The sequence below is a fragment of the Trichoplax adhaerens genome, genomic scaffold (genome assembly GCF_000150275.1).
Source record: "Trichoplax adhaerens TRIADscaffold_4 genomic scaffold, whole genome shotgun sequence".
Lineage (NCBI taxonomy): Eukaryota > Metazoa > Placozoa > Uniplacotomia > Trichoplacea > Trichoplacidae > Trichoplax > Trichoplax adhaerens.
Genome location: NW_002060946.1, coordinates 2,080,488 through 2,097,936, shown reverse-complemented (window position 1 = coordinate 2,097,936; position 17,449 = coordinate 2,080,488). Strand labels below are relative to the sequence as shown.

At 32.5% G+C, this 17,449-nt stretch overlaps 3 protein-coding genes across 3 annotated transcripts; 1 reads left to right on the top strand and 2 right to left on the bottom strand.

The window, feature by feature from the left end:
- TRIADDRAFT_55367 (uncharacterized protein) lies at positions 1 to 2,491 on the top strand (the record flags this gene model as incomplete). The annotated part of the gene is made up of 7 exons (XM_002111855.1): positions 1 to 60; positions 161 to 412; positions 781 to 966; positions 1,148 to 1,346; positions 1,604 to 1,650; positions 1,933 to 2,181; positions 2,291 to 2,491. 7 exons carry the CDS (start codon positions 1 to 3, stop codon positions 2,489 to 2,491), a joined length of 1,194 nt encoding a protein of 397 aa, XP_002111891.1.
- A 771-nt stretch (positions 2,492 to 3,262) lies between these two features.
- On the bottom strand, positions 3,263 to 5,965 carry TRIADDRAFT_24498 (uncharacterized protein; the record flags this gene model as incomplete). The annotated part of the gene is made up of 14 exons (XM_002111359.1): positions 3,263 to 3,406; positions 3,494 to 3,551; positions 3,644 to 3,696; positions 3,789 to 3,932; positions 4,027 to 4,105; positions 4,232 to 4,320; positions 4,416 to 4,505; positions 4,652 to 4,777; positions 4,896 to 4,960; positions 5,072 to 5,162; positions 5,254 to 5,335; positions 5,442 to 5,523; positions 5,676 to 5,820; positions 5,912 to 5,965. Coding segments are annotated over 14 exons (1,302 nt in total), but the record flags the coding sequence as incomplete, so codon positions are not given.
- A 7,124-nt stretch (positions 5,966 to 13,089) lies between these two features.
- TRIADDRAFT_55365 (uncharacterized protein) lies at positions 13,090 to 16,524 on the bottom strand (the record flags this gene model as incomplete). Its single annotated transcript, XM_002111358.1, has 3 exons — positions 13,090 to 13,124; positions 13,886 to 15,519; positions 15,857 to 16,524. 3 exons carry the CDS (start codon positions 16,522 to 16,524, stop codon positions 13,090 to 13,092), a joined length of 2,337 nt encoding a protein of 778 aa, XP_002111394.1.
- Positions 16,525 to 17,449: the final 925 nt, after the last annotated feature.

The following is a 17,449-nucleotide window of genomic DNA, read 5'->3' as shown; positions in this document are numbered from 1 at the left end:
ATGAAATTCACTTCGCATCTTGGCCTAATTTTTGTCTTAGTGATGGTCACAAGTTATTCTGTAAGATTATCAATTTTTCACTTCTAGTAAAGGTTGTAATTTCTAATACTATAATAGACTGATTCGTTAATTTATTCTTCAAAACTGCCATGGTTTATAGGCTTCTATTGAGGCAAATCCTCGTCACCAACTTGAAATCGTGCTTAACTTATACTATAATTATGATGGCAAGGATGCTGCTAGCAGAAATTGTGATCATCATCCCGATAATCCAAAATGCGATTACCTCTTTACAATTTGTGTTGGGCACAATTGTCGACATTTGAAACGTGAAGTTGGACCAATTTTTAATGCAGAAATCATATCTCGACCAGATATTCGTCTTAGAATTAATATCGATGGCATTTTACCGGTAAGATATTCTTTCTAAAAGTTAGCAGTATTTTAAGATGATACTAACTTATTCCAGCTAGTACTAATGAATTCCTGTTAGAATAAATATTTTATTACGTTACAATTCTTCTCATGTATGTCGCACAGTAATTAATTAATCCTAATAGAATCGCCAGCTGCATTAATATCTTATATAGATAAGCTAAAGTTGTTAAAATCGCTAGTTTAGCTAGGAAATACCTCATCTTATAATTTTAGCCAAATCAGAACCATAAATCAAGTAGATCTAGGTAAAGCTACATGCACAAAAGGTGTTACTGTAGAATATTGTAGTCAGTATTATTAAATAATATAATGTGCACTTATAAATATAATATAAATATATAGTTAAAGCGAGAAAATAAAGAACTCGAGTCAAACAATAATTATATAATAGATGCAAATTCATACATATACATATGTATATCCAGTAAACGAAATTCCCAAAAGTATGGTAATACTGGATGTAAGCAGAGCAGAGATGCAATTAGTAATCGAAAAGTTTTAACCTTTGCAAACGGGTTAGTAGCTAAAGTACGTTTGAGCTACATTCAATTAATTCATAAGAAAACGAAAACTTCCATGAGATACGTCAAGCTAATATTACTCATCTCCTAATATACCTGTATCTATCTCCATTTAACGGCAATATCAAAGCATTAGTTACTTAATTCTATATCTGTTAGTGAATTAAGCCTACTTTTCATAATCCTAGGCCTATATGCCAATCAAAATTACTGTTCGAGATTTTGATACTCTTCAACATGATGATATTGATGTTTTGCATGGGTATATTCCATTAACTGGAAATATTGGTCCTATTCCTGATCGCCTATTCGGCAAAAAAAGTATATTTTACATACGAACTAAAGTGACCTGTGCAAAAGGTTATTCAGGCCCTCGATGCATTAAAGGTAATTATCCACTTGGTACTGAATAATTTAGCACTCTATCAGGATACTATCACATTGTAACAGTAAAATCAACTGCAATTGTTATAGCTAACAGCGCCAAAAACGAATTTTTCATAAAGTTGCAAATGAAATGATTTTGCAAAATGAAGCGAATTATTATACCAATTACCTCAAAGTCTTACAGAGGAGATGCTAATAAAAAATTTAGTAACTCTGTATAACATCTTTCGAAATTTTAATAATTTATTCCTATATAGGTATCACTTCGCAGCAACAAACGTTATACTACTTTGGACCCGAATACGTAAGTAATCGATTTTGTTCTCAATCATTCCAAATGTAGACTAAGCAATTAGTATGTAATTTAAATATTATTATAGCTTGCATCGTAATCAAGTATTAGATCATTTTTTCATACTGTTATATATGGTACGTATGCTATCCGATCGAATGTACATTGTACAGTGTAAATTTCAGTAGCATGCGGTATCAATCCAAAAGCAAATATTTTCAAAAAGAGAAAAGGAAAATACACATTGCTACTTTCAATAGCCTATTTTCATCATTTTTTTCTCCTCCTATTTAGGCTCATGACGTAAACCAATTACGCGTAAAGTTGGTTCGTTACTTGAACCCTGGAAGCAGAGATTCTGGCGATAATGCTTGTGATTACTGGCCCTTAGATTCCAGATGTGATTACATTTTTAGTCTATGCATTGGAAACGATAACGATCAATGCGGCTATAGCCGTTCAACGCATAAGACTTTTATCGATGCTAATGAAGAATTTTACCCTTATCTTACTATTCCAGTTCGATTTACAGAAACTATACCGGTAAAAAATACAGAATACTAATAATTTTTTATTTCAATATGGTATCATAAAGTTAATAAATCAGTTTATAACAGTTAATCCTATAATTTTGTTATTCTACTCCCATTAGAAATACGTGAACCTACATATGGAGGTTTATGATGATGAGGCAATACAACGAGATGTTCTTGTCGATATTTTTGATCAGAAAGTCGAAATTAGGAAAACATTAAATCCATACAATATCGTCATTCAAGGTTTACATACAACTGCGGAATTTGAAGTTACAGCAATTTGTAAATATGACAAAAAATGTTTTAGTGCCCACTAATACTGTATATTGCAATCTATAATAATCGTAAGTATAAATAACAACCATCATAGGTCTTCTGATCTAACACAATTAGTGATATCTCACCGGCAACATTAATTACAGATGCGCATAGAATTATGCAATACTCGTTAGCGGGTCTAAAATTGTAAATTAAATTGAATCAATATATGTACACTCAGTTTCGTGTCGTATTATCGAAAAATCTACAGCGTATGTTTATATTCGTATATATAAAAATTTACGTATTCCATAATACGTCGTCAATTGGTCATTAAGTAATTTTTAATTGAAGTAGCCAAACACTACTTGAAAATCTAACCTGTATAATTTATATTATCGAATGAGAAAATCATTTACAAGTAGGATATTTTATATAAATAGTAAATTCCTTTTTGTGAATCTATTGGTGCATAGCATCCTTAATAAAGTATTGAATTAATTTGTCGAATTTTGTTTGATCATATGTAATGTAAATTTTATAATAGCAACACTTATAATTAAATTTATAAATAATATTAGTCTGTCTAGATGAGCACTTATAAAATTTTTAGCGATCATTGTGATAATCTGATTCGGGTTAGTAAATCATTAGGAATTAAAAAATATAATTAAAAATTTACAGAAAGGTTGATATAGATAGAAATGGAAAACAGATAATATAGGATTTACTCACTACCTCGAAGATAAGACGCAAGAAAATTATTTTCATTAATAGAACTAAAGGCATATAGTTGTAATGGAAATTCATTATCCCAGTAATAGTTATAATTAACAAACAGAAAAATCCCATAGTCTAACACTTGTATCGTATGAACCAGATACAATAACTCTATCGTTAAACTGCAAATGTGTAACACCATCTTGGTGACCAACGAATGTCGCAAGTCTCTTACCAGACTTTAAGCACCATACCTAATTTTAAGATCACGTAACAAAGTCACAAACAGAATATTGTGTTAGTACTGAGATAATTAAGAAGACACTATATCATCAACGTACCTTGATAGTTTTGTCGTCTGCTGCACTTACGATACGCCAATGATCAGCTTGTAAACATCTAGTTATAAAAAAGCGATAGCATATAAGAGCAGAGTAGAAAATAATGATGCAAATATGCTAGATTATTCGCAATTTATTGTTGATAATGACCGGATTGGTGCAGTATGTCCCTCTGAAGTGATCCAATCCAATTTTCTGATGCACTATAAGAAAATTTTCAACTTTTTAATATCTATTTCATCTTGAAAGTATTTGTATCGGATACATAAAGAGAGTCGAACATTTAATTACATACTTCGCCGGTACGAAAATCCCAAAACATTATATTGCGATCAACAGAGCCACTAATAATTTGCCCATTTGCTATCTTGAGACAAGTTACTGCCCTTTCGTGTCCTTCCAGAGTATTCAAACAAATACCAGTCTGCATATTCCAAATCTATTACAATAATATTACCAATATACGTATGTTACGATATAAGTTGTCCTAAAATGAATTACTTAAGCTGTTGATCGTAACGATGAGTATATACCTTTATAGTGCAATCGTAAGAACCAGACGCCAACAAATTGTCTACATAATGTAGGCAAAGCACACAATCTGTATGTCCCCTGCAATAGCGGGTATCAATCCAGTAATGCACGTGCATACGATTACAAAATTAAAGGAAATAGCCGTCATAAGTTATTTCTACAACTACTGCAACCGAAAGGAAAGTAAGTATTTTGTATTATTACCATAATATTTTCATACATGTCTTAGTTCTAATATCCCAAATTCTTAATGTTCGGTCATATGATCCGCTAATTACAAAGTCACCTTCCATCTGTCGAATTTCAATTTATTTATTAGTAATTGTATGATTTATAACCTTAATATTATCAGTAAAGACAGTAACTGCTTAGCAATTATAATCTTCACCTGAAGACATCTGACGGTATGCTGATGTCCCAATAACGTAGCTCTGCATACGACGCTACTCCAAGTTTGGGACATGTGCAAATCCCAAACCTTATATACAAATACAATCACGAGAAATTAGATATTAACATGTAAGGCACTTAAGACATACAGAAATAGTTAAAATCAAAAAGCATCAGGCGTAATAAGGTAGCTAAAGTCTGACAACCGTAAACTGGTTATACTGGATTGAATACCTTAATTGTACAATCGCATGACCCAGTAACGAGTCTATTCTCTTTTAAATCCATACACCTAACGGTGCCTGTGTGTCCAGTAAGAGTCATAGCAGACCATGGTGAATTAGTACGAATGTCCCAAACCTTTCAAAATATTAAGGTAGTGCAACAATTTATCGAATTTCAAATAGGATATGATGAACAATAGTCATCCTGTTAGATTAAGCGCATACCACATAATGTCAGAGTGGTTATTGATTACCTTAACTTTTTTATCATATGAGCTCGTAATAATTCTACTCTCATCAAATTTGACGCAGGAAATTCCTAAGGATTAGAAGCAGATAATTATGTATTCAGTATATATATATACGCGTATTTATATTCGTATTCACTTATATACAACGACGAAAATTTAATGAATATTTTAAAAATTACCCTGGCTATGACCCTCAAATTTTCGAATACTACAGTAGCCCTTCATCCAGTTACGGTAAAGGCGATAGCGTTCACCAAAGATCATTTTCCACTATTTTAAAATGTTTAAGCATTTATCCAATATTACATTTAAAAGCAGTATAAATACCTCACTTATTAATATTAAGTAGAATATTATTCACAGGTACATTTTGTTGGTCATTGTTCCAGCCTTGAGCGTATCGCTTTACATTGGCATATTCAGAAGGTATCCACTGTGGCTGACTAATAAATATACTATTATTTAATCATTTTATCTTCTAACTGCATTTCTATTAAATTTACAGTTGTAACTAAGATGTAATATGCATATTGCTATCGTATGACGTACTTGCACAATCTAATCCAAAGCTTTGGATCATTTGCCATACGATACCACGATCGATTAACAAGTGAACATTGACATAAGCTAACTGGGATAGAGATTCATATATATTGAATTTAAAATTAAATATCAGGACAGTATGTAAAGTGGTTATTAATTTATTTCAATTGTATGAATATAATATAGCCATGACGAGAATAACTTAGCCAAATAAAATGATTCAATGCATAGATTAATTACCTGGATCTAAATATACCAAAATTTTGTGCGCAATATGAGTTGGAAGCCAAGCTAACATATCTTCACAATTAAAGGGGCAAGTCTTATGTAGAATAGGGGCCATTACCATTGACAACATATGCATTTGCGGTACTTTACATCGATCCTTTTACCATTACCATCGTTAAATAAGATCATTAGAATCGAACCATAAAAATTTCCGATATCTTTCAAAATCCGCAAATTTTAATACTTACTAAGAGTCCTCTTAATATATAATTGCGTTGATTATCATTGCAGCTATCAAACCAGGATTCCAATTTCTAAATCATTGCGAAAATTCAATACTTTATAAATTTTAAGTTTCCGAGAGAAACATTTGTATTATTTATAGTCCTTTTTAACCTTAACTTTCAGGGCAAATGAGTTGCCTACGGGAAATAGCGTCGTCGCTTCGCACTTATGTGTTAATTCGTCTTGCTTTTCACGCTAAGGATCGTTAATGATACATCAATAAAACATTGGCCAAGCATAAAGAGAATTATTAACAAAGAATGTAGAAAACCAGAAAAAGACAAGGTAAGCGATGTATTTACCTGTGCTAGGTCGTCATTCATGCTGATATTATTAGCAAGTGAATAATTTCTAATAAAATCATTTTAAACGTAAATTAAAAAACACTTCACTTCTTCAATCGAATAACTATTCTTCTAGTGATAGATAAGCATGACTCGTTTCGCTAGGAAAAGTATACTATCAATTCATGACTACATAATGATCATAAAGCTTGCTGATAATGTAGAATATACGAATTTCACGCAAGTTACTATTACCCGTTTATCAAAGAACTGAACGCAATTTCTACGACATTTAGCTACTATAATCCTATATTTTATTACGATGAAGATAAATTACAACAGAGGAAGGTAAAATAAGAATTCAATCAGTGGTGTAGTCATTTTATGTTGGTAGGTGATGTCCCACCATAATCTCCAATTCATGGCTACAGTGATAATATAATTGGTAACTTACACATTATTACAGAAACACTTTGTATTATCTTCTCCTGCTGGATTGCTAATAGTGTTATCGAAAGAACTTGAAAGAGCGGCATTTCCTTTACAAACAATTAAGCGACTTGAAACATAATCCTTAAGACTTGGCAAAATTTCCCCTTCTTTCGTAAATTCCGCATTCATGAAGTAACCTTTCTCATTAATCGATTGTTGCTCAAACTGCCCTTGACGACAATCTAGTACATCAACATCACAGCTAGCAGCTTCGTTCACCATACCATGATTCGATGAGAATATCTTTGAAGACGTAGGCATTGACAAATTATCCTTCAAGGACGGGGCAAGATGATTCAAGCGATTCTGTTGATAGAGAAACTTTCTATCATTCTTCCAACGGTCTTGCCAATCTTGCCATTGACGAATTAATGTTAAATCATTAAATGTAAATGAACGCTTAAGAATAAAAGTTCTTTGATTATGGTCCGGTAGAGAGCCTTTCCTGCCTTCGATTTCATAACTCGTGCTAGTTAAGTTATGAAGATCATTACGACAGCTTAGAAACATACAAGAGCATCTTCTACGTTGGATATATTGAGATTTAAAAAAATATTCCGTTTCCTTTTTATAGCCTTCACTTTTTTCCATTGCTTTGTTCCTCTATTAATCATAAGTACAAAGGCAAAAATTGCAGTTTATCAATAGTAGGAGGTAAATAAGGATTAGAATTACTATCTACCCAAATAACTATACTGCGAAGAATTGACATAAATTGTATCTACTTCTATATATCTCTTTGACTTCAGAAGTAATATCAAAATTTACCATCTTATCTGCAATATTATACCGATATCTGAAGGTAATTTTCGAATGATCTCGACTGCTGCTACTAAAGTCTGAAATGTTTAATCAGATGTCGAAGAACTAGTTGCAAGTTGCGAGGCATTGTAAGTTAATAGGCTATCTAACAGAAAGCATCTCGAGATATTTAAGTTATCCGTCGCTGTTAATTACAGAAGTCCGATTCATCTGGAAAAGGTTAGCTTTTGAAATTTTATTAGTTTGCATAATGTACGTGAAGCGAGATTAATACCTAATAGCATTATACGCGTAATAGATTATTTTATTGGATATTTCCTAAAGAATCCTTAAAAATGATGAACCCGATGTATCGGTACCAAAGAGTCATACTTCTTCCTAATTACGTTCAATTCTCTCTTCATTCAGTTGAAAATCATATTTTCTTAATGGACTAGCAAATTTGATTAGTGTCCATGGCATCGTTGTTCACTGTATTACATTAATGGGTTACATTAATCGCTTGCATTTACAGTATATTCATTTTTATGCCACAATCTATGCCTATGGTATCCTTTACTCTCATTTCTAGCTGAAGATTTTAAGTAAGTATGACGTGTACAAGGGATGCATCTACCTTATAAATAATTACGCTAACCTACATTTACTAATGTACTGTAAAGAAATGCAGCATTTTATATTAATGCATAATTTTGTGTACAGTATCATTGGTACTTGAAGAAAATTAAATTCTTGTTATCTCATTCTTCAATTTGTTCTAAACATAGCATGCGTGGTTCTGGGTGCGATTTTATTTTACTACGACTGTGACACCATGGATTCCCTTTAAGCCATAGTGGTGGAAATGATGACAACATTCAATTTAATGACTTTGTCATATTCGTTGAATTTTGGCAGTTTACTTGCGTTTGTACTGCTATAACCTCTAGCAATCGAGATTGCACTATTCTAGTCTACATAATTGTAGAGGATAGCACGTTTATACAAAACTCAAAACACTGTATACAGTATACTACTGGCCCATTTATTCAAGCAGGCAAGCAATATTTCAAATTGACTCTGATGATCATTGGTAATGAGAAGATCTCAAGACTTTATCAATGAAACTGTTTCAAACTCATAATCTGTGTTTATGGACTCTATTAGGCATATGAAGGAATACAATCTGGTCGTGGCAATTCTAGTTCAAACTAATTGATGAATTTATATTAACAGTCAAAATAGTTATTGAATTCCAAGTGTGCAACAGTGATGCAAAGTACACGTCGAATCCAATTGCTGTACAATTCTAGTTCAAACTAATTGATTAATTTATATTAACAGTCAAAATAGTTATTGAATTTCAATTGTGCAACAGCGATGCAAATTACACGTCGAGTCCAATTGCTGTACAATTCTAGTTCAAGTTAATTGATGAATTAACAGTCAAAATAGTTATTGAATTGCAAGTGTGCAACAGCGATGCAAAGTACACGTCGAGTCCAATTGCTGTACAATTCTAGTTCAAATTAATTGATGAATTTATATTAACAGTCAAAGTAGTTATTGAATTTCAAGTGTGCAACAGTGATGCAAAGTACAAGTCGAGTCTAAGTGCTGTACTAGCCCGTCCATATAGTACACTGAGTGCGCAGTACAGCGCGATTAACTTCGATGGCGTGGAACATTGAATATTGCAATTTGTTAACACTCCTGTTGAAAATCGATATGAGTTATTGGGCTACATCTCCATATAAGATTTTATCGGCTTGGAGGTTGATTTAGCCTACACAGTTTAATTTCCTTAATGCCACCCAAGTTCATGGCGTTGTTCAAAGTATATCGTATCGCGTAAGCAGCTGATGACGAAGTTGCTTTTCTACTGTACCGTACAGTACTTACGGTATAGTGCTAATGAGGAAATGTTGGGTATTGTACTGTAGTAATTAAAGGTAAAGGTATTGGTGCTGAACTGGTACTTCTTGGAAACTACATACCAGCAGGTTACGTACGCGTACAGTACTACTGCTTTATACTGAACCCTAGCGATACTCCATGAATTATGTTGCATAAAAGCGATCATGCCTGCTTGGAGAATACTGCTCCCATATAATTCTGCAGGAAGCTTTATAGTCTTACAATACAATAAATCCGAATTTTAATACTTTCTATCTCTACTAGACATCCACTTGAAATGCAATCATAAGCAAGTTTTCAGTGAACACTGTCTGTTATCGATAGGCAAATAGTTGTTTGACTTGCGTTCTATATTTACTGTTTCGTATAAAACCGATTTGGGTCCAAAATCTACTGATAAAAAAGGGCTAAACTGTGGTAGAATAATTGATTGATATAGAATACATCAGTTTCCACTGAAATAGCAATTCATTCCCCAGTTTGAAATGGTGATATAACTGATACAATAAATATTGAAGGCTATCCAATGTGGCGTTGTCAATAAAGTACAGGACTGGGTATATTGACGTACCGTAGGCACTAGTGTTGACTTTACACCAGTCAAGAATTAATTAGCTATTGAGCACAGTCCACTCCAGAAGAATGTACAACGGTCAGTATCAAAACAAATCGCTTACCTTGACTACGGCATCCATTGAAGAAGATTATCTTGCGTTCTGTGAAAATTTGATCACAAATTCTCCATACTAGCTAGCATAGCAATTTTCAAATAACGTCATGGAAGCGATCTCATCCGCAATATTTCCGCTGGTAGCGTTGGTCTTTCTTTTCTGTTTGGCTAAAAGGCCTAAAAGTGAAATGAATAAAGAAATGGAAGCACCACACTAGTCATATACAGTCGCGTACAGTACGCAATACCTCATTGCTGTACTATACGCGACGCTGAACATTCGTCATATCCCAGTCTGTTCTTTGATCGCTGCCTCTGTTTACAGTACGCTACTACAGTGGATTGTACAATGTACGTACTGTACACTGTACAGTACATTCTGACTACGATACTGTACTGGATTGGACAGTAACAATACGCTATTACAGTGGATTGTACTGTACACTGCACTTTAGTCCTGTACTGTACAGTACATTCTGACTACGATACTGGACTGGACAGTAAGCCTACGAGTTCCATTCAAGATTCATACAGTACAGTACTGTATAATAATAATTAATTAATAAGAGAAAGAAAGAGAGAAAAGAAAATCTTTTTTTAGTAGTTCCTGCTACATTGCTGTAATGAACTGTAGTAGGACAAAGAAAGCCTTGTTGCTGTTCTCTTACTCACCATTGAATACTATACTTTAACAGTTTAAAACCATACAGGAATAATAGTTTCATTTTGAACTCTATGCTTAGAGTTGAGAGGCTTTTAGAAGTAATATTTGAATTTCTTTTCAACAAATTTGTGTCTGTCTGTCAACTATGTCCACTGAAAGATTCAAGACCATATCAATAATTAGAGTAATGACGAAAGACTATCAAACTCAATACCGTACCCATGGTATTTGTAACATGCCGTTAGTAAACCGCTAGCTTTGTTCGACTGCTAACGGTATAGTATTAAGAACAATGAAGTTTAGTTCAATTTTCTCGCTCTACTGGGTTCGTCTAGGGATTTCTAGCAAATCTTCCTTATTACAAAGTAGAGGAGTTTCGAAAACGTAACACTGATACTGTAGAACGTACAGCAGGACCGCAGTTGCTTATAATGATATTTTCTTTCTGTACTATGAACGTGCTTTCTTCTTTTCTCTTACCTTAAAGATCTATCTACACTGACTGTCCATTGTTATTAGAATACATGAAAGTTATGTAATCATCCTCGAGACAGGGTTATATCCCATAACCTTTTATAAGGTGTATTGAGTTTAGAATTTTATAAAAAATAGTGTTCCAAAGTTCAATCACCTTCGAGAACAATGACAGGTTAATATTGCAATCTATAACCTTTAAGATACAGAGTTTAAAATTTTTATAAAGTTAGCAATCCAAGGTTAAGAGTGAAATTAAAGCTTTAAATATTTTGAGAACGAAAATAAACTAATGCTTTATAACCTTTGAAATTCGCGTATAGAGTTACATAATTTTACAAAGCTAATAATCCAAAATTAAGGATGAAATGAAATTTTCAACCTGTACTAATCAATCCCTTGTTATTGGCAGGCATATTTCCTATTAAGACAAATCAACATCATAACCTTTAAGGCAACCCTTTACATAAGGATAATTTTATAAAGTTTATCAATCAATATTCTCCTAGTAGAAGGCATATTTCCCATTAAAGTAGACTAATTTCATAAACTTCAAGATCTTGGTTTATAGAAAGCTGCTAAACTAACTAAGCCAACAATTTATAATTACGGATGTAAATCGAACTTTTCTACACCGTACTAATGAGCATCTGCTTTACTAGAAACTACATTCCCTTTTTAGCAATTTATGGAGTTGTGCAGGCTTTCTATCACGTTACTTCATTTCTTTGTTTCTCAGTACAAAATATCGTACAAATTCGAGCCTCTGTAGATGCTCAGATAACTATAGACGAATAAAATTTAAGTGAATTATATATTGTACATATAGAAGCAAACATAGATAAATTCTAAAATGCCATTTCATAATGACAAAACTAACAAGACAGATTTTTTAATACAATTTCCACAGAGTATAACTGTTTTAAGGAATATCTAAAATATTGGACTCTGGTAGTTGATGTACATTGAAATGAACCCTAGTTTACGTAGATATTTTGATTTCTCATGCTCGGTAACTGCATATTGTGTACTTTATTACAGAGGCTATCTTTTGCCTTTTAATTAAAGTGAATAGTATTGATAGTAAAATAATTATAGCGTTAATGATATATGAACAATCTAGCAGAGTCAGTTAATCATGCAAAGATTGCTCATGTAATGCATATGTTGCACTTTGAGCGTCTACCACACGTAGTTGCAATTTGATGCCAGATTACATTCTAGCACATTGACCAATATCAGTAATCTAGGTTGCAAGTTAATTGTTAAGAAAGTGATAATGCCATAGACTCTATACTGATAGAAATTTGTTATAGAAAGGAATGGGGTTGAGATGTTCATCCCTTTACAATACTGCAAAGATAAACTGAAACAGCTATAGCGCCCAGTTTTGTAGACATTTTTGACAATAAGCATGCAAGTATAAGAGATGATTACATTACATGACTCAATATTTTAAGTCTAAGATAATCCTAATAATAATTGCGCTAATAGTCATGTTGTTCATGCCTAAGAATAGCAACAGAAATACAGGAATAGAAGAGCTAATTTTACTTTTACAATGCATAATTTCATATAGCGATGCAGTAGCAATTTTAATTGTAAACATTTTCATTAACGAATAATATACCAACTCATGTTAGAGCGATTAATCATTTTCGTTAGTAAATGTTCAATGTCACCCGCTTCTTCAGAACGTAGGAAGGGTATGAATTAAAGATGAAAAATTGAAAAGACGACGAATTAAGAGATATCATGATAAAATGATAATAATATAATAATCACGAGATAGCGTTGGATACGTTGTTGAATTTAATTGTGTTGATCGAGTCTATATCCTAAGAATAAAGTCAAATATGAAATCAAACTACTAAACAATATTATTCTGCAGATTGGTTTTCATTGAGAGACGATATCTGATTCGTCGATACAATCTTATTGTAATAAAAATCAAAATTTAAGAATAAATTTAAAGATGATATTTAAGTACGACATTATAAATTGATCAAGAGATAGGACTTGATGCGTTGATATATGTGGTTTAAGAATAAATTTAGAGATAGATTAGAATCATGCAAATTGATATCATGATCAAGGAATGGAATCTGGTGTGCTGATCTCGTTTTTGTTTACAAGTATGGTCGCCATGTAAGAATAAAATTCAAGGATAAAATCAAACTACAATAGACTAATATTATGCAGCCTAAAATGGTCAAAAAGATGGCACATAATGCATTGATGCAATTTAGCTATGAGTACGAAATATTGCGATTTAAAAAATAAATTCAGAAATGAAATTGAGCTAAGGATAGAATGTTACTATACATACTAACATCTATTAATAGATGTAGCTTGCCGTTATTATGTGTAGGAAGACAGTAAAGATAGTGTTAATGATAAGATATATTAGGAGATATTATAACGCACTTGATGCCATACATAATGTAAGTAATAGCAATGCAGCTGTAACTTGTATGCCAATAATTCTGTGTTCTTAGAAACTGTCCTCAGCCGGATACATTACAGCCGTGTTGATAAAATTTGGCTTTTGTATAAAGGATTAAAAATAAAATTTAAGATCACATGGAATTGAAGATAAAATGCCATTACGCAGTCTGATAATGATCCAAAGATGGAGATTGATGCAGTGATAAAGTCTGGTTGTATTGATCGGTATAAGCATTAATAGGATTACCTTGCTGATAAAAGAATCGGTAGCCTCTAGCATAGTCAACGAGATATTTTTTAATAAGATCTTTACGTTTTTCGCCTTGTAATTTACTACGCTGGATATACTTGACAATTAGATAGACTAATGATGATGAAATGGTTATACCGGTAAATGTAGCAGTCATAGCGGTGAAACTATTACCATATTGAAATTCATTAACTCCTAAAATCATAGCAATTAGTAGAATTAACGTAAAGATTAGGCGACAACCTAGCGTCCATAAATTGGTAGTAATTTTAGGTGAATGACTTGATAGAAAATGATATAATTCACATGGAATGCCAATAGGGCGAGTGCAGCTAAAGTGATGAGTAGAACGCTGATGATCAACAGTTTCATCTATAATTTGATAGTAAACTTGACGGATTTTATCTTGTAAATTTTGATTACTTCGTTCCATTAGAGCACTTTTAATAGTTTCTTCTAACTCATCAAATTCTTCACCTAATTCTGACATTGTCACCGTATAACTGCCTTGCTCTTCCTTGACAAAGTGAACAGTCAATTTATAGACACCATTAGCAAATTTCATCGGTTGATGTGAGACTGCATAAATTAATTCATCGCGAAACTGCTGTTGAATACATTTGAAACATTCTGGTACATCAACTTCCACCAGGCCATCTTCAATGGCTAAATAAACAACTACTTGGCCGTCATCTGCAGTCAGTAACTTATTTAGTTCTTCATTAACTTCACTTTCAAGCCCAATAATATCGTCACTTAATGATATTTTCTCACTAGAATATAAATGTACTAACTTAAAGCAGAGATAACTGAATGGAATCACTAATGCAATATAAACAGCAAAGTAACTGGCATAAGCTATAACAAATGCAATGGTTGTCAATATTAAACGTGATAAGAATTGGAAAAATAAGCAAAACCCCAAAACAGAGAGAGAAACATAGAGTAATGCAGATATATAATATAAATAAAATAACCATTGGGAGCAACTGGATTCATAACATTGAGCTTTAAATATTTCACCAACTGTCATCGTTAAGGTAGTGGCTTTCCAAAAGATGAAGGATATCATCGGTATTTCGTTTATTATCGTAAAGGGTAAGGTAATTAATATTAAAATGAGAGATTTGATTAAATTCCAAATCACTAACTGGACATGCTGACAGTGACATGATAATAAAGCCTTCCAGCACTGATATTGCTTCATTAATAATAATTTTAGACTAAATTGGCCATCGTTTAATATTAAGCTGCTATTTGCTATTGCATTCAAACGTCGTTGCCCATCCGATACACATAATGATAAAAATGGAAACAAGACGACAAAGGTAGCGGTAGTATAGAAAGTGTATATTGTAAAATAGGCGGCATAGCCTAAAATTGGTATTGATAAATGATCAGCCAAAGACCACGGCTGAAAGACATAAGGATATAATTGCGACCATATTGAAAGCAAACTACACAGTAATGATAGAATATTGATAATTATAAAATTAAGAGGATGATTTGGGCAATAATTAAAGACTTTATTCAAAAGTCTCTTTATTCTCCAGCTTGTACTTTCTTCCTGAGCTGTTAGTAGACGCAATTTTAAAGCCCGAATATGATGCCATTCATCATTTCTTCGGTATCTAATTTGAAATCGACAAGATTAAATTCCCTTAGACATTACCTGCTAACTGAGTTAGTTTTACTTTTAGACATATACAAGTCTATCGATGTTGATATATTACACAATCGCATGGATTCTATGAAACTGATAGAATGCTATTGGAAACTGGATATGATCTATCTTAAATACTGCAAAAATTTTCGAGAAAATTTTTACTGTTAATAAAATGCAGCCTAAAACTTTACATATGCGTGTAAATCGATCTGGCATACATTGATTTCTACGGCTTAGCTAATAAGTACTAAACTATTTATTGTCGATCCAACATTTAAGAGTATAAATCATATCGTACTTACACGACAGTATTGATCAACGAATCAGAAAGTAACCATGAGGTAATACTTGCAGCGAAAATTATGCTTAAAATAATCGCTAAAAACTGAAATACATAAATTTCCTTAGATGGATCTTCAGGAATAGAACAGTCATTACGATTTCTGATCTTTTGACAGCAGTGATAGCTAATTTCGGGCTGTATCTCACCAGGTAATAGGCTTACATTTTGTTGGCAAATTGTACCACATCGTATACCTCCATCACAATCAAGATCAACTCGAGTAAAGCCCATTAATGTCTCAGTAATTAATTGCCGCTGACAATGATCGCTTAGGAAGTGAAAGCATCCAGATGGATAGTCTTGTAGCTGTAGATTTAATTCATCTTGAAATATAAAGGGAAGATACATGGATAAGACGATATAATCCATGGGCAGTGTTAATAGAGATTTGCCATAATCTAATCTAGCCCAGACAAATTGAATATCTTCACGCCGTTTATTGACTGAATAAAGATGTGTATTATTAATTTGTAGAAGATTAAAGTAGACAACATAGACCATTCTACTTTGGATAATTTCTCGAAATCGCCAGTAATCATCTGCTACCAAACGTAACCGACATGGATGGCAAGATTGAAGACTTGTATCATTATTCACTTGAGCCCATGCATTGCAATTTGCAGTCATTTTCAGGGTAGTGACTAATATGATGAATGCTACATTTATTTTCCATAATCGATTGTTCCATTGCAACATAGTAACTTATTTAGATTTAACAAATCTTATGCCGATAATTTAAGTTAATAATTTGTGTAGTATATTCCAATCGACAATACCTATAAAAGCATCCAAAGTCCTGTAAATTTAGCAAAGTAAAAGTTAGAAGCCAGAAGTAAATACTTTTCCAATTGAATATTTCTCTACAAGTAGAAAAAAAGGATTGTAGAATGAACTACCTTATTTTTAACACAATTATTCGAATCGATAATATATATCATGTGCGACAAAAAATATTGGATCATAGAGAATTTATAATAAGGTAACTTAATGGATTACAAGGCTATAAGGCAATGTTAACTATTTGGCTTTCTTAAAAAGTATTCTCTGCAATTGCAGCGAAAGGATGATAAAATAAAGTATTTAAATTTTGAACATGATATGTTCAAATTAATGTTAGTTGCAATGCTGAAGCTGACTGATTGATTTTCTAATAAATAGTTTCTTCTCAAACAAATAGAATGATAACCCACTCTTATTTAATACTCATCTATGTTCAGATGGATATTAGTTATAAAATTGGAACTATTTTCTTGATTCTGAACTATAGATTTTTCTCCAATTACAGTAGAGTAGTGTTCAAAGAAAGAGTTGGTATTCCTGATATATGATGTTTGAATCAGCGATAGCTATGAAATAACTAGATGTTGAAGTTTGGGAAAATAGTTGCTGTCTCTCTCCAGCCAAGAACTGGCTACTAAATTTTTTTAACTGAAGATTATAATTACAGTAATAGAGAATCGGATAAAGAGCTTACACCTGAAAGTAGTTTTTTTCCGATTAATAGTAGCCGAAAACAATTAGATCTTATAAATACATAAAAAAATTGAGATAT